This window comes from Cetorhinus maximus, chromosome 9 (assembly GCF_964194155.1).
Source record: "Cetorhinus maximus chromosome 9, sCetMax3.hap1.1, whole genome shotgun sequence".
NCBI classification, from domain to species: Eukaryota; Metazoa; Chordata; class Chondrichthyes; order Lamniformes; family Cetorhinidae; genus Cetorhinus; species Cetorhinus maximus.
The window spans coordinates 54,089,384-54,113,031 of NC_135887.1; the positions used below are offsets into that span (position 1 = coordinate 54,089,384).

Here is a 23,648-nt window from a genome sequence, read left to right on the forward strand (position 1 = left end):
GACAGTATCGGTAGGAGTGACCACCGCACAGTCATGGACAGATGCATCTGCGGCAGGCAGGTTGGTGAGGATAAGGTCAAGTAAGATTTTCCCTCTTGTTGGTTCCCTCACCACCTGCTGCAGACCCAGTCTAGCAGTTAAGTCCTTTAGGACTTGGCCAGCTTGGTCAGTAGTGGTGCTACTGAGCCATTCTTGGTGATGGACATTGATGTCCCCCACATCATTCTGCACCCTTGCCACCCTCAGTGCTTCCTCCAAGTGGTGTTCAACATGGAGGAGCACTGATTCATCAGCTGAGAGAGGGCGGTATGTGGTAATCAGCAGGAACTTTCCTTGCCCATGTTTGACTTGTTGCCATGAGACTGAGTGGCCTTCAAGGCCATTTCAGAGGGCATTTAAGTGTCAACCACATTGCTGTGGGTCTGGAGTCACATGTAGGCCAGACCAGGTAAGGACGACAGATTTCCTTCCCTAAAGGGGATTAGTGAACCAGATAGCTTTTTACAACAATCGACTATGGTTTCATGTTCATCTTTAGACTTTTAATTCCATAATTTTATTGAATTCAAATTCCACCATCTGCTGTGGCAGGATTTGAACCCAAATCCCCAGAGCATTACTCTGGGTCTCTGGATTACCAGTCCAGTGACAATATGCCATCACCTCCCCCTGCGGTTGGGGCCCAGGCAGCTGAAAGTGCAGCCACCAATGGTGAGGTGATTAAAATCGGGGATGCTCAAGAGACCAGAATGGAGGAGTGCAGATATCTCTGATGGTTGTGGGGCTGGAGGAGATTACAGAGATCAGAAGGGGTTATCAAGTGATTTTAAAACAAGGATTAGAATTTTAAAATTGAGGTGTTGCTTAATTGGGAGCCTATGTATCAATTAAGAGTGTCAGTCAGGCTCGCTGTGTGGTGCATTTACGTGTACTGGAAGCTACATATATTAATACATTTGGCCCTGTTCTTTGCAGATAGAAAGAACATGTACACACATTGTGCCTGTTTCAGTTAAACAAAATAAGTGACAGCCATTATAGTATAAAAGCAAAATACTGCGGATGCTGGAAATCTGAAACAAAAACAAAAATTGCTGGAAAAACTCAGCAGGTCTGACAGCATCTGTGGAGAGAAAGACAGAGTTAATGTTTCGAGTCCATATGACTCTTCAGCCATTCACTGGTTCATTCCCCAGGGCAATGTTTTGACCAATCTGAGTCAAGCTGCCTGGTTTAAATTTCAAACATTGTTTGGCAGTTGACTGTCAGCCACCATCAACTGATGCATTCTCCATGACAATGCCTCTACCAATCAGAGTCCACTTGCCAACAAATCAGCACTCTCTTCGCATACAATATAAATACGTTATATCCCCTAACATTAGCATTTTTTTGCGAATTGTCCTGATGAGTGCAAGATGAAAAGCTTTGACAAAAAAAGTCTTATTTTTTCTGCAATACTCAAGTTCTGTACTACCAAAAGACTATTAGAATGAGCTACTTACATGGAAGTCATAGATTTCGGAGAATTTTCTGTAGATGAGCTTTTCTTTCGAGTTACTCCATTTCACCATTAGCATATAAACCTACAAACAGAAAGTAATGGTCAGCTCTGCAGGAAGGGACACGTCCTAACAGTAATCTCCGCTCACTCAACAATATTGCATCCAAATGCTGTATTGACCCAACGTTAAAGGATTCTTCAGTTTGCAGATAGTAAACACATATAGTCTGCACCTCTCACACCTCTACACTTATGAAGGACCAGTCATGCTGACAGCACCATGCTCACTATAGTGCTGGGAATATTATTTGCAGACTTCACCGTTTAGTGAACTACTTATAACAAAGCAGGCCATTTGACTCATCTGTTCATAGAAGTCTACTGAATGCCCCTCCCCATAGACTCTAACTGCCCCCTAATAAATCTTTATTGACCCTTTTAAGTTTGGGTATTTTGCTTGGTAAAGAAAAATAAAAGAATATATGAACATATGAATTAGGAGCAGGAGTAGGCCACTCAGTCCCCTGAGCCTGCTCTTTCATTCAATAAGATCTTGGCCGATCTGATTGTAACTTCAGCCCCACATTCCTGCCTACCTTTCACCCTCTTGTTAATCAAGACTCTATCTAGCTCTGCCTTAAAAATATTCAAAGACTTTGCTTCCACCACCTCTTGAGGAAGAGAATTCTAAAGACTCACAAACCTCAGAAAAAATTTCTCCTCGTCTCCTTTTTGAATGGGTGACCCTTTATTTTTAAACAGTGACCCCTGGTTCTAGATTCTCCCACAACAGGAAACATCCTCCCCACATCCACCCTGTCAAGGCCCCTCAGGATCTTAAAGGTTTCAATTAAGTCGCCTCTTACTCTTCTAAATTCCAGTGGATACAAGCTTAATCTGTCTAACCTTTCCTCATAAGACAACCCGCCCATTCCTGGTATTAGTCTAGTAAACCTTCTCTGAACTGATTCTAACGCAGTTACATTTTTCTTTACATAAGGAAACCAGTACTGTATACAATTTTCCAGATGTGGTCTCATCAATGCCCTGTACAACTGAAGCACAACCTCCCTACTTTTGTAATGAATTTCCCTCATAATAAATGATAACATTCTATTAGCTTTCCTAATTACCTGCCGTACCTGCATACTAACCTTTTGTGATACATGCACTAGGACACCCAGATCCCTCTGAATCTCAGAGCTCTGCAGTCTCTCACCATTTGGATAATAAGCTTCCTTTTTATTCTTCCTGTCAAAATGAACGATTTCACATTTGGCCATATTATACCCCATTTGCCAGATCTTTGCCCACTCACTTAACCTATTTATGTCACTTTGTAGTGTCCTTACATCCTCTTCACAATTTACTTTCCTACCATTCCTTCGGTCCCTTTATCCAAGTCATTTATATAAATTCTAAAAAGTTGAGGTCCCAGCACTGATCCCTGTGGCACACCACTCGTCACATCCTGCCAACCAGAAAAGGACCCATTCATGCCAATTCTCTGCTTCCTGTTAGCTAGCCAATCTTCTATCCATGCCAATATGTTACCCCCTACACTATGAGCTTTTATTTTCTGCAATAATCTTTGATGTGGCACTTTATCAAATGCCTTCTGGAAATCTAAGTACAATACATCCACCGGTTCCCCTTTATCCACAGCACATGTCACTCCTTCAAAGAATTCCAATAAATTGGTTAAACATGATTTCCCTTGTACAAAACCATGTTGACTCTGCCTGATTACTTTGAATTTTTCTAAGTGCCCTGCTATAACATCTTTAATAATAGCTTCTAACATTTTCCCTATGACAGATGTTAAGCTAACTGGCCTATAATTTCCTGCTTTCTGTCTCCCTCTCTTTTTGAATAAAGGAGTTACATTTGCTATTTTCCACTCCAGTGGAACCTTCCCCAAATCTAGGGAATTTTGGAAAATTAAAACCAAATGCATTAACTATCTCACTAGCCAATTCTTTCAAGATCTTAGGGTGAAGTCCTTCTGGACCTCAGGATTTATCAGCCCACAGCCCCAACAATTTGCTCAACATTTTCCCCGAGTTCCTTCCCCCCTTCCTTTTCCTGATTTACAGCTATTTCCGGGATGTTACTTGTGTCTCTATCTGTCATCTCCATACTTTCCATTATCAATTGAGGAGGTGATGTGGTATTGTTGCTGGACTAGTAATCCATAGACCCAGGGTAATGCTCTGGGGACCAGGGTAATGCTCTGGAGTTCAAATCCTGCCACGGTAGATGGTGGAATTTGAATTCAATAAAAATCTGGAATTAAAAGTCTAATGCTGACCATGAAACCATTGTCAATTGTTGTAAAAACCCGTTTGGTTCACTAATGCCCTTTAGGGAAAGAAATCTGTCGTTCTTACCTGATCTGGCCTACATGTGACTCCAGACCCACAGCAATGTGGTTGACTCTTAAATGCCCTCTGAAATGGCCTAGCAAGCCACTCATTGTATCAAACCACTATGAAGTCTTAAAAAAGAAATGAAACTAGACGGACCACCCGGCATCGACCTAGACACTGGATACGGCAACAGCAAACTCAGCCCTGTCGACCCAGCAAAGCCAATGGCATCTGGGAGCTACTGCCAAAATTGGGAGAGACTAGTCAAGCAAAAGCCTGACATAGTCATACTCAGGGACTCATTATCTTACAGATAATGTCCCAGACACCACCACCACCATCCCTGGGTATGTCCTGTTCCACCAGCAGGATAGGCCCAGCAGAGGTGGCTGCACAGTGGTATACAGTCGGGAGGGAGATGCCCTGGGACTCCTCAACGTCAATTCCGGACCCCATGAAGTCTCATGGCATCATATCAAACATGGGCAAGGAAACCTCCTGCTAATTACCACGTACCGCTCTCCCTCAGCTGATGAATCAGTACTCTTTCATGTTGAACACCAATTGGAGGAAGCACTGAGGGTAGCAAGGTAGCAGAATGTACTCTGGGTGGGGGACTTCAATGTCCATTACCAAGAGTAGCACCACTACTGACCAAGCTGGCTGAGTCCTAAAGGAAGAGATGGAAGGGGTCATCAACAGTACAGTCCAAGTGGCTCTTGCTTAGCAATGACCTGCTCACAGATGCTCAGTTTGGGTTCCACCAGGGCCTCTCAGCTCCCGACCTCATTACAACCTTGGTTCAAATATGAACAAAAGAGCTGAACTCCCGAGGTGAGATGAGAGTGCGTGCCCTTGATATCAAGGCCACATTTGACCGTGTGTGGTGTCAAGGAGCTCTAGCCAAGCTGAAGTCAATGGGAATCAGAAAGAAAACTCTCCACTGGTTGGAATCATACCTAGCACAAAGGAAGATGGTTGTTGTTGTTGGAGATCAGTCATCTCAGCTCCAGGACATCACTACAGGAGTTCTTCAGGGTAGTGTCCTCGGCCCAACCATCTTCAGCTGCTTCATCAATGACCTTTCATCCATCTTAAGGTCAGAAGTGGGGATGTTTGCTGATGATTACACAATGTTCAGCACCATTCGCGACTCTTCAGATACTGAAGCAGTCCATGTCCAAATGCAGCAAATCCTGGACAATATCTTGGCTTGGGCTGATAAGTGGCAAATTACATTTGTGCCATACAAGTGCCAGGCAATAACCATCTCCAACAAGAGAGAATCTAACTATCAGCCCTTGATGTTCAATGGCATTACCATCGCTGAATCCCCCACTATCAACATCCTGGAGAGTTAACATTGACCAGAAACTGAACTGGACTAGCCATATAAATACTGTGACTACAAAAGCAGGTCAGAGGGTAGGAATCCTGAATGTGTAACTCACCTCCTGACTCTTCAAAGTCTGTTCACCATCTACAAGGCACAAGTCAGGAGTTTGATGGAATACTCTCTATTTACCTGGATAGTGCAGCTCCTACAACACTCAAGAAGCTGGACACCATCCAGGACAAAGCAGCCCGCTTGATTGGCACCACATCCACAAACATTTACTCCCTCCACCACCAACGTACAGTAGCAGCAGTGTGTACCATCTACAAGATGCACTACAGGAGTTCACCAAGGCTCCTTCAACATCACCTTCCAAACCCATGACCGCTACCATCCAGAAGGACAAGGGCAGCAGATAGATGGGAACACCACCGCCTGGAAGTTCCCCTCCAAGTCACTCACCATCCTGACTTGGAAATATATCGCTGTTCCTTCACTGTCGCTGGGTCAAAATCCTGGAACTTCCTTCCTAACAGCACTGTGGGTGTACCTACACCACAGGGACTGCAGCGGTTCAAGAAGGCAGCTCACCACCATCTTCTGAAAGGCAACTAGGGATGGGCAATAAATGCTGGCCCAGCCAGCGAAGCCCACATCCCGTGAATGAATTTAAAAAAATTCCCCAGACGCACTCTCTATTGGGCCAACTCCATGTTAACTCTTTTCTTATTTAAATATTTATAGAAACCCCTACTATCTGTCTTTATATTACTAGCTAGCTTTCTCTCATAATCTAATTTTTCCCTCCTCATTAATCCTTTTGTCATTCTTTGATGTTCTTTATATTCTTTCCAATCTTCTGACCTGCCACCCGTCTTTGCAAAATTATATGCTTTTTTAAAAAAGTTTGATACTATCTTTAATTTTTTTAGTTAACCATGGATGATGGGCCCTTCCCTTGGAATTTTTCTTTCTCACTGGAATGTGTATATTCTGTGTATTCTGAAATATCCTTTTAAATGTCTGCCACTGAACTTCTATTGACCTATCCCTTAACCTCATTTGCCAGTTCACTTTAGCTAACTCTGCTTTCATGCCCTCATAATTGCCCTTATTTAAGTTTAAAATACTAGTCTTGAACACACTGGTTTCTCCCTCAAAATGAATGTAAACTTCAATCATATTATGATCGCTGCTACATAGGGGTCCCTCCACTGGGAGGTTATCTTTGCCCATCTGATTTTTCCAGTCTATATGTAAATTAAAATCCCCCATGATTATTGCTGGACCTTTCTGACAAGCTCCCATTATCTCTTTTTTTGTACTCTACCCCACTGTGTAGTTACAATTAAGGGGCCTGTACATCACTTCCACAAGTCGCTTCTTGCCTTTATTATTCCTCATCTCAACTCAAACTGCTTCTACATGCTGGTTTCCTGAACTTAGGTCATCCCTCTCTAAGGTGCTAATACCATCATTAATTAACAGAGACACCCCTCGACCTTTTCCAAACTTTCTGTCCTTCCTAAACATCATGTACCCTTCAGTATTCAGGTCCCAATCTATGTCATCCTGTAGCCATGTCTCTGTAATGGCTATCAGATCGTACATATTTATTTCTATTTGTGCTATCAGCTCATCTGTTTTGTTTTGAATGCTGCCTGTGTTTAGATACAGAGCCTTTAGTTTTGTCCTTTTATTATTTTTGTAGCGCCTAGCCTTATCTGCTGATTTACTCTTAGAATACTCTGTCCCTTCCTGTCACAGTCTGTTTATCATTTCCCATATTAATACCTGTCTCTCTTGCCTTGTTTCTACTCTTTGGTTTACCACATCTTTCCAAATTTGATTCCTTGCCCCCACTATTCAGTTTAAAACCCTCTTTACTTCCCTAGTTATATGGCTCGTGAGGACACCAGCCCCAGCACAGTTAAGGTATAGACTGTCCCAACGGTACTGGTCCCACATTCCCCAATACTAGCGCCTGTGCCACTCTCCCACACCAGTCTTTGAGCCACGCATTCATTTCTCTAATCTTATTTGTCCTATGCCAATTTTCACATGGCTCAGGTAATAATCCAGAGATTATTACCTTTGAGGTTCTGCTTCTCAATTTGGTGCTTAGCTCCTCATACTGACTATGCAGAGCCTCCTTACTTATCCTGCCTATGTCGTTGATACCCACATGGACCATGGCCCCTGGATCCTCCCCCTTCCACTGCAAGCTCCTCTCGAACCCTGAGCCGATGTGTCAAACCCTGGCACGGGGCAGGCAACACAGCCGTCTGGACTCTCACTCTTTGCTGCAGAGAACAGTGTCAATCCCCCTATCTATACTGTTCCCTATTACCACTATGTTCCTTTTTGCTGCCCCCACTTGAATGGCTTCCTGTACCATGGTGCCATAGTCAGTTTGCTCATCCATCCTGCAGCCCCTGCTCTCATCCAAACAAGCTGAGAGAACCTCAAACCTGTTGGACAATTGCAGAGCTCACACTCCTGCCCTCTGGGTCCCCTTACCTGCCTCACTCGCAGTCACACCCTCCTGCCCATGACCACTGTCCAAATCAGAAGACCCTATCCTAAGTGGTGTGACTGCCTCCTGGTATAAAGCATCCAGGTAACTTTCCCCCTCCCTGATGTGCCACAGAGTCTGCAGCTCAGCCTCCAGCTCAATGACTCTGAGCCAAAGCTCCTCGAGCCGCAGACACTTACTGCAGACGTGTTTGCCCTGGATCACAATGTTATCCAGGAACCCCCACACGTTGCAGCATTGACACATCACCTGTTCTGCCATCCTTAATGTGTTTTAAATAATTACTTAATTATATTAATCACTCATTTATGTTGCTATATTATATATTTTACTAACTTTACCACCAAATTGTGCACTATTTAAAACCTTAGGGATAGAATAGAACTTACCCACTTACCAGATACTCACCAATCAACTAGCTCCTTTCCCTGTAGAAAGATGTACATTTATATAATGCCTATTAAATCTCAGGACATCTTAAAGCACTTTACAGCTAATTAAGTATTTCTAACGTGTAGTCACTGCTTTAGAGTAGGATACATGGAAAACAATTTGTGCACAGCAAGATCTCACAAGTAGTACTGTAGTTGTGTTTAGGGGAAAGGCTACAATCCTCAGAGGCAGGACAAATTGCTTCCTGACCTCGTTTGTGCCCTTTTCTATAAGAACATGGAACTGGAGTTTGATGTGTGGATGAGGATATGAGGTCAGACTCTAATTATTTGAATGCGCTTGGATAATTTTTAATGTATATTTAATTAAGGTTAGGTCCCTGTGATAGGGTATTTTTTTTCTTTTACTGTTATTATTTTATGTGTGATGTTATTTTTTGAATGAACGAGCAATGTTACCCAGAACAAATTTCTGTGTGCATAATGAAGTGAAATTCAATTGAATTGATCACGGCCAGGTAATCTGTCTAAGTGGTGTTGGCCGAGAGCTAAATATTGACCAGGATACCAGAGATAACTCACCTAGTCTTCTTCAAATAGTGTCATGGGGTCATTTACACCAGTTCTATGTCTCATCTGTAAGACAGCTTCCCTAGCACTGCAGCATTCCCTCACTTCTGTAGTATAAAGGTTTCTGGCATAGCAAGGGGTAACATGGGACTGGGAAACAGTATCACTATAGTGTTATGTAAAGAGGCACATGACCTGATACTAGGGGTCAATTGTGGACTGGACAGAGACCTGTGTAGAAGCAAGCATGGAGTTAGCTCCTAGCTTGGACTATACCCTGTATGTATGTATATATGTATGTACACAGTTAACCATACAAAACTCAGAACTTCGTCATGAGACCTAATGACCACACAGCATGCTGCACAGGAGTGCCATACCTTGCTTATTTGCTCAAGTGTCTGGTGTGGGATTTGAACACCAACAGCCTTATGATTAAAGAGCTGAGAGAGCTATCCACAGAGCCCTAGCTGATACAGATACAGACCAGACTAGGTAAGGATGGCAGGTTTCCATCCTTCCGGTAAATTAACAGAGTGGTTAAGTTACTGGACCTGAAATCCTGAGATCTAAATGAATGATTCAGAGACATGAGTTCAAACCACAACATGGCAGCTGGGGAAATTTAAATTCAGCTAAATATTAAATATGAAATAAAAAGTTCATATCAGTAATAGTGACCATGAAACTACTGGATTGTAGGGAAATCTCTGCTTCACTAATGTCCTTTAGGAAGGAAAATCCACCATTCTTCTCTGGCCTGACCTCCATGTGACTCCAGACACACAGAAATGTGGGTGTCTCTTTGCCTCAGAAATGGCTGAGTGAGCTGTTGCATCAAAGCTGCAAGAAATAACTCTAATCTGTCAAATGGAGTTCCCCGCCAGTCAAGAAATTAGAATGGACACGTTTATGGCTGTATATAAGTGACATACACCTGGCGAGATTGATTTCTTCTACGACTTTGAGGTGAGGAGATGTTGCTTTGAGCTTCTTGGGGGCCGTTCAGAAATCTCCGCTTCTTGATTGACATCGGGTGTCGGTAGGGAAAGCTGCACAAAGGTTAGACACGGGAGGGAGGGTGAAGCGGAGGCTGGACACAGGAGGGAGGGTGAAGCGGAGGCTGGACACGGGAGGGAGGGTGAAGCGGAGGCTGGGCACGGGAGGGAGGGTGAAGCGGAGGCTGGGCACGGGAGGGAGGGTAAGAGGGAAGGGTGGAGTGAAGGCTGGATAGTGGAGGGGGAACCATTGGGGAAGGTGGGAGGCTGTCCTAGGGAAGACAGGCTAGTTACTTGGGGCACGGTAGGAGGGTCATCCGGGGAAGAAACCCAGTCTGTCTGGGCCTTGCTTAGAAGGGTAAGCATGTCACACATGTTTTGGTCCTATTGAAGGGTGGTGAATGGTCTCTTTGAGCAGTGAGCATCATAGAGAGATGGGTCAAAAGGACATGGTCCGTGAGTTCTTGAATTTGATGCTAGGGGTTTGAATGACAGGACTGGTACTGGGATGGTACAGTCACAGTCAGAGGAGAGAGTTGGATTCACTAGGGTGGAAGTGCAAGGCTCATGGGTGGGTAGTGAATGGCCTCATGGGGGGACCGGGTTGTGGAAAGTCAGGGTACAGCTAGCCTCGAGAACAGGAAGGGTCAGAGACAGGAGGGGCATGGGCACGTCAACAGTTATGGGAATGCGGGGAGAGCAGGAATCTCCACATAAATGATAACTGGGTCCAGGGTAACCGGGAGAGGCTGCATAGTTACAGGAGGGAGAGGAATGACAAGGCTGTAATTGTGGAGGAGGATGGGGGGATCCTGGTGGGTAAAAGGGGGAGGGTAGATGGTGTTTGATGTACTGGCAAACCTCACAAACACCATGCTGAAGCTCTCAAGGTTGTTGCCCAGTTTGTAAAGCCTCTCAAGCATTTGGTATGTAAGGAGACTAATGGGTCACATTCCAGTAAGAACCCATCAGGGTCTGGAGTTGCCGTACATTGTGTGCTGATTGGTATCTGCTGCTGTCAGAGGCAGGGAGGGAGGGATAAAGGGAGAGAGGGAGGGAGGAAGGGAGGGAGGTGGGTGCCTCCAAGGGGCACAGCTGGTAAAAAACAGCACTGACTCCAAACCTCCATCCTCCTGGGTGAGTGTCTTTCATGTCTTTCTATGTTGCCAAGGCAATAGTCTCGAGGGTAATGGAAGCAAGCTGAATAGTGTCTGAGGGAGGGCTCTTGCACATGGCTGTCATCACCCTGGTCAATGCACAATGTCTCCATGCACGGTCATGTACGAACGGGAGGAACACTCATCTCTGACCCTCCAGGATGTCCTTCACCTGGAATGGATGGGGTGGGGATGCCATGTCTAGACAGAAGCCAGGCACAGGGCTTAGCCCTGGATGGGGTGGGGTGGGGATGCCATGTCTAGACAGAAGCCAGGCACAGGGCTTAGCCCTGGAAGGGGTGGGGTGGGGATGCCATGTCTAGACAGAAGCCAGGCACAGGGCTTAGCCCTGGAAGGGGTGGGGTGGGGATGCCATGTCTAGACAGAAGCCAGGCACAGGGCTTAGCCCTGGAAGGGGTGGGGTGGGGATGCCATGTCTAGACAGAAGCCAGGCACAGGGCTTAGCCCTGGCTTGGTGGTTCAGAGATGGAGGTTCATCTACAGAGAATATGCTGATTAGGTTGATCACTGCAATTCGTTCACAGATCCACTGAGGCCTAGATGATGCAGGAACCCTGGCTCTCACCCAGATGAGGAGGAACCAAGTAGATAAGCCTAGGACCAGGAGGAACAATGGCCAGAACAGCAAGAGGCAGCAGGGCCTCACGAAGGTCAGGACGCTGCTATCCAGGGGCCAGTGAGCATTGGCCCGACCACGGGTATATCGCAGGCGGTGCAGCTACCTATAGATGGGCGAAAGACAATGCCAGCGGTGCCTTAGAATGTTCTGGAATGTGATTTCTCACAGCTGCCAGCTTCCCCACGATGACCTGCAGTGGTTAGGACTTGGAGGCAGCCCCATGTTGGTGGCATTAAAGATCACCGCCGCCTTAACTTCTTTGCCAGTGGCTCCTTCCAGGGCTCCACTGGGGACCTGTACAGCATTTCCCAGTCAGCAACACACATGTGCATCCAGGAGGTGACAGATGCCCAATTTGTCCAATTCCACCTGGATCACAAAAGCCAGGTTGCCAGAGAGTTGGGTTTTGCAGCAATCTCAGGTTTCCCTCAAGGGCAAGAGGCTATTGACTGCAAACATGTGGCCTTGAGAGCTCCCTGGCAACAGCCAGTCACATTCATCAATAGGAAAGTTTTCTATCCTTTGAATGTGCAGCTGATATGTGATCATAGAAGACAAATCCTGCCTGTTTGTGCTCGGTTTCCAGGGAGCTCTCACAATGCCTACATTCTGACCCACTCCCAGATGCCACAGGTTTTTGAAGGACCTCAGTGATTGTAGAGCTGGGTCCTTGGGGAAAGGGGATACCCCAGAAGGCCTGGCTGATGACACCGGTTTGCCGTGCACAGAGTGCTGCTGAGGAGAGGTACAATGCCACACATGCCTCCACCAGGTCTATGAGTGAGCTGACGATAGGACTCCTAAAGATGAGGTTCAGATGTTTGGACTGCTCAGGCGGGGCTTTCTAATACTCACCACAGGATCATCATTATCTGCTGGGCCCTGCACAACCTAGTGCCTCAAAGTGGGGGTGCTTTGGCTGAGGGACCCATGGAAGAACAAGATGTCTCTTCCAACAATGAGGATGGTGAAGGGGATGGTGCTGACCAGGGCCAGGATGTCACTGAGCCACAGGCAGAGGCCATTGTAGGGGAATGATGTGGCAGACGGGCCCATGACAATCTGATAGCCAACAGATTCCAGGCAGGTAGTAATTCCTTTACTATTTGGTTTTCTATCCTCTGCTGGTTGGCAGGCCCCAGCTCCTTTTTGGTTACAGACTTTATACTTTGCTCTGATGTACCTTGATTTATGATAGCTGAATTAAAATGGACTACTTAATGTCTGTCCTGCTGGTGGTTTGATCCTTTGCATGTGCCAAACTGTGCTGATATACAGAGCCCTGGCACTAAGGTGCCCATTAGACCCTGCACAGCACTCTGTTCTCCCATGACCTCGGACACCTGGAAGTAGAATTGAGATTTTTTCCATGCCCTCACAAGGTCTGTGTGCATGGCAACTTGGAACAATATGAAATCTAACCTCGGCAGGGCTGCCCTCATGTCCCCCTCACACCTGCTCCCAATGTGGGGACAGATCTTGTAGAGAGTTCGTTCAGTCAGAACCACATAGATGGGTCCATAGTGAGGAGCAGCATGAGACCACCGTTTGGCCCCTCGGGATTGCTCCTCCACACAGATTGATGAGGGAAAATCATTTTCCTGCACGCCCCTCCCCCCGATCGCCACTTGCCCACAGTAAACCCATATCCCTTGACGTCTTTATCATGCCGAGAAGTTTCGAGGTCACCTTGAAGTCCACTCACTGACAGTGCCTCACCTGCACTATGGGCTGGTGAGGTGGCAACTGTTCCAGACCCTCCAATCACAGAGACTCCTACAAGTCAAGGTTCTAGATGGCCTTAATATTGGTGTGAGACTGTGATCCGTCATTGTGGACACCCCATCCAGATTAAACATCTTTCCTGCATGGACCCTGCAGAGCCCTGTTAGAGCTGCTGGTGCTTCACATTGATAGCCTCATAGTCCTTGGCATGGTCCAGCACATTCAGCACAGGCCCATTCTACTCTCTCTCACCTCATAGACTAAGACCCCAGTCCTTCAATCTGGTCTGGTGCACTTTGGTTGCAAACCCTTTATGTGAGGTCTACTGCCACCCTTGATAAAGAGACGAGCAGGCCAATCAAATCTCCATGTGAGGTCTCACAAAGGCTTCAGTCAACTGCACACCCACCTCTTTAATCCTACACTCATTCCCTCTTGCAGTCAAGGCTAATGTGCCCATTGCCTCCTTACTTGCAGCCTTCACCTGCATGTTAGCTCAAACTGACAAATCACCAAGGAAGGTCGGTAATGATTGGGCTTGCCCACCACAGCTTTCTCCAGACACGTAGGGAAGCCTCTGGTTTTCTATTGTTAAGATCACGGTGGAGAGCCTCACTCTTTTAACCCTGACTGCATCGACAGTGTTCTCTGCCACTCACATAGCCTGTTAACTCTCCTTAAGTACTTGTGGCATCCGCCCACATCTCACATCAGGGCAACAGCAGCAGGAGATGCAATGACCTCACTGAACACATTTTCAGAGGTCAGAACATGGTGAGCTGCAAGTAATGGTTTGAATGATGCATGGCCAGTCCGCACGCTCACAAATGATGACCAGTGCTCAATCATACACATGTGGGATTACTGAGTAATCACTACATTGATAATGTGAGAGAACTGAATCTATAGGAGCTCATCCTCAGACTCTGATGGGGCTCTCATTCCAGACCCTTAAATGCCCGTAACCATTGAAGCAGCTAGCAGCAAAATGAGAATCCAGGACTCTTCCAAACAGTGCAAGTGAACATATATTTACAAGGTCCAAAACTATGTACAATGGTTGTATACCTGTGTCACCTGTGTGACTTCAAAACTTCTCCAGCTTTCTTTGCCCACTGCTCTAAGTGCAGCCTCAACATCCACAGCTGAGATGAAGGCAGCCTGCTGACTGCTCTGCCCTGTTGACTGTGATGACTTTGGGGGGAATCCTCTGGTGGTCCAGGGCCTGCAGGGCACAGGCTGCTCAGGCTCCTGCTCAGAATGTGCACTCTCCTCAGCCTGACCTGCTGGAGGTGATGGGGTCACTGGCAGAGGGGAGGCGGAGTGGCAGAGCATCCTTGGAATGCCCTGGGATAAAGCCCCCCCCCAGGGTCTGGCTGGCACTCCTCCCTACTGTGGGTGTGCGATGGCATCTCCCTGACACCTTGAGGAGAAGGGGCATCTGGAGGGAGGCTGAGGTGCCCCCACCCCTCTCGCCTAGTCACTGCTTAAACACACCAACGGCTAGAGGAACTGGAGTGGTTCCCAGCTCCCAATTCCCACCTCAATGGGGAAAATCCGGCCCACTATATCAGCTGAAAACTGTATTCCTCTCAGTCTTATCCATTCAGCCATTAATTCAAGTGATGCCCCCAACTGGTTCTCTGGTGAAGTCAGATCTGATCTCTGAGTGGATTACATGCAGAGAAACTTGGGCTAGATTCAGAATGTTTGTTTTGTGAAAGTTAAGGTGAAAGGGACAATGGGGATGAGAGGAAGCAGGGGGAGAGGGAGATCCTGGGGCGGAGGGGGGGGGAAGTGTCGGGGGGGTGGGGAAGCAGGGGGGGGGGAGCCTGGGATGGGGGAGCAGGGGGAGGGGGGTTGGGGGGAGTGGGTGGAGATAGGAGGTGGGGGAGAGAGGAAGCCGGGGGAGACAAAGAACCTGGGAGGGCAGAGCAGAGGGATGGGGAGAGCCTGGGAGATGGGGAGCAGGAGGAGGGGGGCAGCCTGGGAGGAGGGGAGCAGAGGGGAGTGGGTGGAGACGGGAGGCAGGGGAGAGAGGAAGTAGGGGGAGAGTGAGTTGGACAGCAGTTTAATTCTAGAACACACATTCCACGTTAAAAGAAAGGCTTCTCTCTTCCTTTCCAGGTAAGACTAAAATTTGTGCCTTACTACTTTTGATAACCATGATTTAAATGTGCCTGGAGGCATTGAACCAGACACCGGCACATTTATTGATCCAGCACTGTCTCAGAGAAATCTCCCCAGAGTGATCTTATATCACCTCCATCACACACTGACAGACAACCACACATATCAGGATTGACCAGGGACCAGGGACCGGGCCAGAGGACTCGCACATATTCGCAGAAGTGACAAGATCCAAAGAGGAGGAATCTCCTCTACCTACAGCAAGGAAAAGCCAAAGGGGTGGCAGAATGGGGAATGGGATTGACACATGATTGAAGTCCCTCATTCCTGGTGACAGTCTAATAAATTTCCTCCACGCTCTCTTGAAGGCTTTGAGATATTCCCTAAAGTGTAATGTCCAGAATCATTACCAGCACTCCAACCAGGGCCTAATTAGTGTTTCAAACAGGTTCAGATTAACTTCCTTGATTTTAAACTCTATGCCTCTATTTATAAAGCTCAGGATCCCACATAGTTTATTAACCAATTATTAACCAATTTATTAACTAATCAACTTCTCCTGCCACTGATAGTCAGTGGGTCTGTGGAGATGTTGTTGGTCTGAACTGGGGCATGTCCCATACAGAACAAATACAGAACAACCCATATCCCATTGCCCCACACCACAGCTCATTGTTCTGCCAATGCTTTACATCACCTTGTGTATTGTGAAGCAGTTTGGTACAAAATTAATCTCACAGGCGAGATTAGGGTAACTGGAGAGAGGGGGGAAGAGAAAGAAGCTAAAAACTGAGAAACTCATTGACAGATAGAAAATGGATTCTGGTCAGAGATAGATGAAGTCCATTGTCAATCCCAGGCTCCCATGCGTCCCCAATTTTAACCACTCCACCGGTGATGGCCAGGCCTTCAGCTGTCTAGGCCCTAAGCTCCGGAATTCCCTCCCCAGACCTCTCCACCACCTGTCTTCTCCTTTAAAGACGCTCCTTCACATCTAGCTCTTTGACCAGTCTTTGGGTCACCTGTTCTGGTATCTCCTTATGTAGTTGGGTGCCAATTTTGTCTGATAATGCTTGTGTGAGGCTCCTTGGGACGTTTTACTACATAAAGTCACTACATAAATGCAAATTGTTGTTATTGCCACTTTGCTACTTTGTGATCAGTACAATTTCAAGGAGTGTAAAGTACTAAAACTCAGAAACAAGAAACCTTGTCAGGAGGACAGCTTTTTTTACTGGTACATGAATTAACTGTGGATTTTATATAGTCTCCTAGTTAATAATTAATTGCAAACAGGCAGCATAATTGTATCACTTCCATACTATCTTAGTTGTGTTTTATTTCTTACAGATGCAGATGGACGTTTAATGTCATACCAAACATTTCCAAAAATGTTGGGTCAGAAGTTGTCATCCTCCCAGCTGGCTGGTGAATTAAGATAATCAATCTCTGCTCTAACACTGGGTTTCATTCCAGCTCTTACTGTGATACCTCACTGAGGGCTGTACAGTAAAATACTCTCATTAATAGAATGGTGCGAGCCTTTGGCTTAATGGTAGCCATTGGTCTTGGAGTCAGAATATAAAGCATTCAAACCCTGCTCCAGCTAGTCTCAGCAAGTAGAGACCATCTCCACCAAACTGGCTTGGAATTCCAAGTTGACATCCAGTGGAATGGTTGTGTTTGGGAGGAGTGGGTCGGCCCCTTCAACTTTATCTTATGGGTTGTGGAAGCCCACAGAATCCTCCTGACATAAAGGGTTAATGATGTTGTTGGCTGATATGAGGATGGTAATGGCCATGGAAGGAGTGTTCAGATCATACGGCCTGTTAGACTGTTAATCAGCCTGCAAATCCTTCCACTAGTCCACACTGCCCTTCAAGGGGAAAGTGCTAAGAAATAAAAAGCAAACAAACTAGTGGAATCCTTTCAATGTAATAAATAGTGCTGGTGCAGACAGAGTTAAAACTAAATCTGAACCATCACTGGGATTAGTTACTGAAGAAGCAAAACTCGCAGTTCAGAGAGGAGATTAAACTGGGCAAACAGCGAGAAAAGTTGAAAAAAGTCTAAACCAGAAAAGATGGCTTTAAAAAAAAGAACATAGGATGTAAGAAGATATAAAAAAATGGAAATGTTCCCAAGGAACCTCAAAATAACAGGTGCAAGAGGCTTAAGAATCAAAATTGGGGAACTGAATTCACTGATGAAAAGAGAAGTGCAGCAAAAAGTGAACATCTGTAGGTGGATAAGAAACAAAGCTTATCAATTTTGTTGGAGAAATAACAGAGGAAAGATAACATTTGGTTGATATGAATTTTCAAGAAGAATTACATGAGGCCCCATGTAAGAGAATTAAGGCAAAGATAATGACAGGTGGAATTGAAGGAAATATAGACAGATGGACAGAGAGATGAGGAAGGGGCAGGAAGCAGTAGTTGGTGTTTGAAAGGAGTGTCTCAGACAGGAAAGGTGGAATAAGTGGCTTTCACATGCAAGGGCTTCCCCTGTTTACTAGATACAGAATTGATCTCATTGTAAGAGTAAGGGAATATATCAAAATCTGCTGTTCACACCAAAAATGGGCTACTGTATATTGTGATGATGTTTGTAAGAGTTCAGGAGAGTATAGGTAGATGAGCAAAATGGCCAGATTAATGACAGATGCAGCTCAATGTAGGACAACATGACATAATCTATTTTGGAAGTAATGGTGTTGAGGAGCAGAGTGAGCTTAGTGTCACTAAAGATGGCAGTGCAAGTTGATAAGGCCATTGGAAAAGATGCAGTGAAGATTCATTAGCACATTGCCAGGGATAAAGAATTCTAGTTAGAAAGGGAGACTGGAGAAGGTAAAGCTTTTCACTGGAGCTGAAATGGTTAAGAGGCAATACTGATTTATGAATCGATTATAAGATAAACAGACTGTTTCCACAGGTCAGTCAAATGGTAGAGTACACAAATTTAACTTAATCATCAAAAGAACAAGTGAGGGGATTAGAAATATTCCTGTACTGAGAGGATGGTAGGAATAAAATCAGAAAGCACTTCATGCAAAGGGTAGAGGAAATCCAATTCTCTACCTGATTTGAAATTTTGAAGAGTGAGATCAGTAGGTTTTTGTTGGGAAGGGCACCAGGGATAGGGAGCAAATATAACTAAATGGACTTGAGCTACATCTCAGCCAAGATCTACTTGAACAGCTAAGCAAGCTATTGAGGGGCTGAATGGCCTACTTCTTTTGTTCTTAACTCTCTCCAACTTTGAAACAGAAGCTATCAACAGTTATAAAGAAATTCGATAGTTTCTTTGAGAAGAGGAATATTAAAGGATTTGGGGAGCAAGCAGGAGAGTGGGATTAGACTGGGTTGGATATTAAAGCTGGTCAGGAGTGAGCAGGCGAGTAGGTTTAGATGAAGGGATATGAAAGAATACATGGGGTGTAACGAGGCAAGTGGGTTCAGGGGGCAGAAAAGGAAACTTATAAAATTGATAGGTCTATTTGCATTTTCTCTGTTGTAACATTCAAGGATTCAATTAATAGAATATTGGTTAAGATTGGGTGAATAAATCAGTTCTTCAGGATTACACTCTGTAATTCTTTCCCCACTCTCAAGAAAGCCACAAATGAGTTTTCTTGGCGCTTGCCAATGATTCTATGGAGAGAATTTTCTTCCCGTTGAGGGGGTTGTGCAAGGGTGGCACGGGTGGGTGTGAAGCCTATCAGGTGCTGCCATTTTATGTGGGCGGGCCAATTAAGGCCCGCCCAGCGCGATGCGCACCCGGAAGCGCTGAGTGCTCCCTGTGCAGGCGGCTGGTGGGGAGGGGGTGGCGGGGGGAGGTTGCCTGAGTTGGGGAGTGTGCTCTTTTGTGCATGCACGCGAAACGCATAAGGGCGCAGAAATCTCTCTGAATTACTTTCACTTACAAAACATTGATAAAGGTAAAAAAAAATTTTAAGGACATGCCCCCTCATGTGAAACTGTCCCATGAGCTGGGACATGTCCATTAATTTTATTAAAAACTTTTAAAAGACTTTAAAAACATTCATGAAGCCTCATTCCATCTGTGGATGAAGCTTCATGATAAATGCAAAGGCCGCCTGGGCTCTTCGCCTGCCCACCAACCTTAAGGTTGGATGGGCAGCATTGCTAACAAGTTTAATTGGTTTTTCAATGGCCTTAATAGGTTTTTGACAGTTCGGCAGGTGTGCAGCTGCCTCTGGTGTGCGCCCGCCGAACCAATATCTAAACGACACGCAGTGTCTTTGGGATGCACGCCCGACATCACTGTGCATCATTTTACGCCTTGCCGAGCAGGCCCTGCCCCTACTCGCCAAGCCGGAGATTCTGCCCTATATTTTTAAACCTTGCCTTGGGTTTGAATCAAGAGACAGACTCTATCCAGACAGATGCTGCAGTAGCGATGACATTTGCAATCAGCCTATTTGTTTTGCCGTTTGCTGTATTCTGCAGACAGCCTCCAAGAGCTCTTGATCACACTGACAACTGTCCAGAAACATTTTGCACATTTCCAACTCTCTAAGTTTCCTGGGACAATCAAATGAAACACAAAACAAGGTGGTCGGGTTGTCTTGCTGAAACCAAAGCTGAGAATGACAATCAGGGACCATCTGCTGATGCAGGATTACTGATTTGTTACTGGTACTCACGTAATGCTGGTTAGGGACAAATCTTTTCTCAAATCCCAGCACTTCGATGTGGCTGATGTAAGGCTCCCCCATCTTAAGCGCAGCCAATAAATTTGTAAATCTTCTCGAAAGTCCTGAAACTCACTGCAGCTATCCGCCCTAGATAAGAGTGTTTGTCAAGTGTTCTCCTCAAGCGGATGTATCAGTCAGTCCGCCCTGCTTTGCCTTTCATATCTCACTTCCCACTTGCATTAATTGGTTGAGATAAATCTAATCCATTTTTCCACTAAAAGCCAGCTCTCTGTGAACTGTCTTAGTGACTCACAGAGAGCTTCCTCCTTGCAGCGGTTATGTGCATTGCAATAGAGAAGTGAAAATAGCTATAATCAGATTACGGATTAAGCAATAATTTAATGAATCTATTTTGCCTATTAATTTCAGTTAAATAATCACCTGATTATGAATGTTGAGTTTGGATTTAGAGTTCTGGTTATTGACCATGGAAAAGGTGTTGCCAACTTGCCCACTTTGATGCATTCAGCCTCACTAAGTACAGTGATTCAGGTGTGAGTGCTCCGAAGGGCAGAATCTTGTGTAGCTCCCGGGAGCGGGAAACAAGGTGGGCAGGAGCACGTAATTGAGCCGGATGTAAAATGTCAGCTTCCTGACAGCGAGATGGAAGTTGGTTATTAAATTGGTGGCAGATTGAGGGCTGATCGAGCATCCTAACAGCAAGTGTTTGGAATCTCTTCTTAATGTATTAGCATATCATGTATGCTCATCAAAACACAACTTCACCAGATTAAATTGTACCTTTGGAATTAAGTATGCGGCAGATGAGAAACTTGTGCCTTCAGATTCATGACTGGTGAAAGGTAGTGTGCAGCAGGCGAGGTAGTCTTCCTGGGGTGGGTTTGGACTGAGTAAGAGTTGCTTTTCTGATATAGGGATCTTTATTGAATGAGGAGAGAAGAGGCATTGATGCCTGAAGATGGGATGGGAGGGGAAAGGAGCATGGTTGATTGAGGGAGGGAGGTAGGAACCCTACAAAGGTTCGTAGGGGACAGAGGAAGGAAGCTGGACTACGCAGGGAAGGTCAATTTCTACAGATAGTAGGTCAAGCACGATTGTGGGGAAATCAAGGGTTATACAGGGAAGGTCAATGGTGAGGTTTTGAGAGTTGAGGGTAACAGAGAGAAGGTCAAGGATGATGGAGGGAGGGTTGAGGATGATGGAGGGAAGGTCAAAGGTAACTTAGGGTGGGTGCAGGGTGATGGCTTCCAGTTCCAGAGGATGACAGATCCAAACAAACAAAAACAGTCAGATTGGTTGGCAAGTTGACTCTGATTCTGCGATTGGGCAGCACTTGCTGTACAATCCTGAGTGTGCTAATAGCTACACTAACAACCAATTTAAGATAATCAGTTGAGTTTGTAATGTGGCTCATTAATGCTTACAAAAAGCAACATACGTTCATATCAGGAACACATGCTTTGCAAACAAAAGGAATATATTCAAGCCTCATGCCTTTTTTGAATTATCCAGGAGCTTGGGGAACTTATAGTTCCCTGTTGCTTTCTCCATGGTAATGTCTTGGCCAATCAGAGTCAACTTTCCAACCAATCTTTTCTCCTGTAGTATAAATTGTTGATTGTTTGAAATTTGCCACTCTTGTGCTTGTCCTGATGAGTGTAAGATGAAAAACTTCAGCAACGTGTCTCGCTTTTCAGCAATATCCAAGAATATTTTTATGGATTCAGAGGCATACAAGTTGGTCTGCCTGCGGCTGTTTATTGGCTCAATACAGAAAGATTTAGCAGTGGGGCAGCACCTGGCAAATCTACACGTGGATTTGACCCACTGCATAATCCATTGGGCTCCTTTTCTCAGATGGCCTTGGCAACCATCTACCTTCCAACATTTTGTGCTTCAATTTTGGAAAGTTCCTTTGTTTGGGAGCCCATTTTTCCAAACGGAAGTTTGTTCTTTCCGTTGAACATAAGAATTAAGAAAATGTCAGTAAACAATGAACAAATTTACAGAAATTGATCCAGCCATAGATGACTGATTATTACCCACAGCAAGGCTATAAGAGGAACAGAAACTTTATGTAAATCAACTTCCTTAGTACAGAAAAACAATATTGAAAAGTCATTATGTACAGAAAATATGCTGGGGGGATTTCACCCAGTTACTCAAAATGCTAAAGAGCCTCTGAGGTGGTCGGGTGGGGATCTTAAGCTGCAATGCTGGTTTAATCTGTGTTTACAGTAAGATGTTATCTCGATAAAGGAGTGAACCATGTGCTAGGAACGACCACCCAAAGCATAAATATGAGACTGGTTGCCACTTAACGTGCCTGATAATGCTCACTTAGGAGGCTGCATGGCATTTTGGTGGCTGGTGTTTGTCCTAATGCCCTCTCTAGGTGAGGGGGAGGGTCATGAGGGTTTTGTTCAGAGTCTCTCTTGGTCTGGAGGAGGAATGGAAGGAGGAACTGAGTCTAGGCAGAGCAGCACCAGCTGCTAGAGGTGAGGAGGGTATGGTGAGTGAGGAGGGTGGGGAATGCGAGGTGGGTGAGGTGGCTGAGGAGAGTGAGGAGGGTGAGTGTGAGGAGGGTGAGGTGAGTGTGGAAGGTGAGGAGGGTGAAGATGGTGAGGAGGGTGAGGTGGGTGAAGAGGCTGAGGTGAGTGAGGAGGGTGTCATGGGTGAGGAGGGTGAAGAGGTTGTGGTGGGTGAAGAGAATAAGGAGGGCAAAGATGGCAAGAGGGTGAGGAGAGTGAGGAGGGTGAGATGGGTGAGGAGGCTGAGGAAGGTGAAGATGGTGAGGCAGGTAAGGTGGGTAAGGAGGGTAAGAGGGTGAGAGGGTAATGTGGGCTCCAGGTTCATGGTGAGTTGCTGTGTGCTCCACTATCCAAGGTCACAAGGGACCCGACATTACCACCAGCACCTGTGCCAAAGGATCAAATTCAGGAGCCACGCAAAGGTAAGGAGAGAGGGACAGGAGAGTGAGGTAGATTCCTTCCCCCATTGCAGGGACAGGACATCCCACCTCCTCTGAGCCTTCTCCACCAGGCCCTCCATTGCTGTGTCCGAGAACCTGTGCACCCTCCCTCTATGTTACTGTGTATCAGCCAGTGTACTCCAGCCCTTCAGTGGAAGTGGCTGTGTGGGGCCCACACAGGACTGCAGCGGTTCAAGAAGGCAGCTCACCACCACCTTCTCAAGGGCAGCTAGGGATGAGCAATAAATGCTGGCCCAGCCAGTGACACCCACATCCCATGAATGAATTAAAAAAACATAAGCGGCTCTGTGAAAACTGTCTAAAGAACACTTGAGTGCTGATCCTGCAGGTGTCTGGTTTGGCACCTCCAGGCAAATTCAAATTATGGTAATCAGCAATTAGGACTAAAATCACATTCTATAATCAGACTTTCAGACAAACATGTTTTATTAGCATATGCAAGAATTTGCATTGGTTTATTGAAATATTAAATTGCTTAAGTCCAATTGCAATCAACCCAACCGCCATTGGTTTGTTTAACTCAATCAAGTTCAAACGAAACTTTTAACCTATAAGGTAAGACAGGACTCTCAGATGATAACTTCAAAGTTTATTTAAAGTAAGAATGATTATTGA

The 23,648-nt window shown here is 45.7% G+C and overlaps 1 protein-coding gene across 2 annotated transcripts in view; it reads right to left on the reverse strand.

Moving 5' to 3' along the window:
- The window catches only part of ncf1 (neutrophil cytosolic factor 1), a 130,561-nt gene extending 110,322 nt beyond the window's left edge, over nt 1–20,239 (reverse strand). For both annotated transcript variants that reach the window (XM_078548756.1, XM_078548755.1), the window contains exons 1-2: nt 20,030–20,239; nt 1,506–1,586 (exon numbers count right to left, since the gene is read on the reverse strand). In XM_078548756.1, the coding sequence (XP_078404882.1) occupies nt 1,506–1,586; nt 20,030–20,101 (153 nt within the window). In that variant the 5' untranslated portion in view covers nt 20,102–20,239. The remainder of the gene's footprint in view (nt 1–1,505; nt 1,587–20,029) is intronic.
- Nucleotides 20,240–23,648: the final 3,409 nt, after the last annotated feature.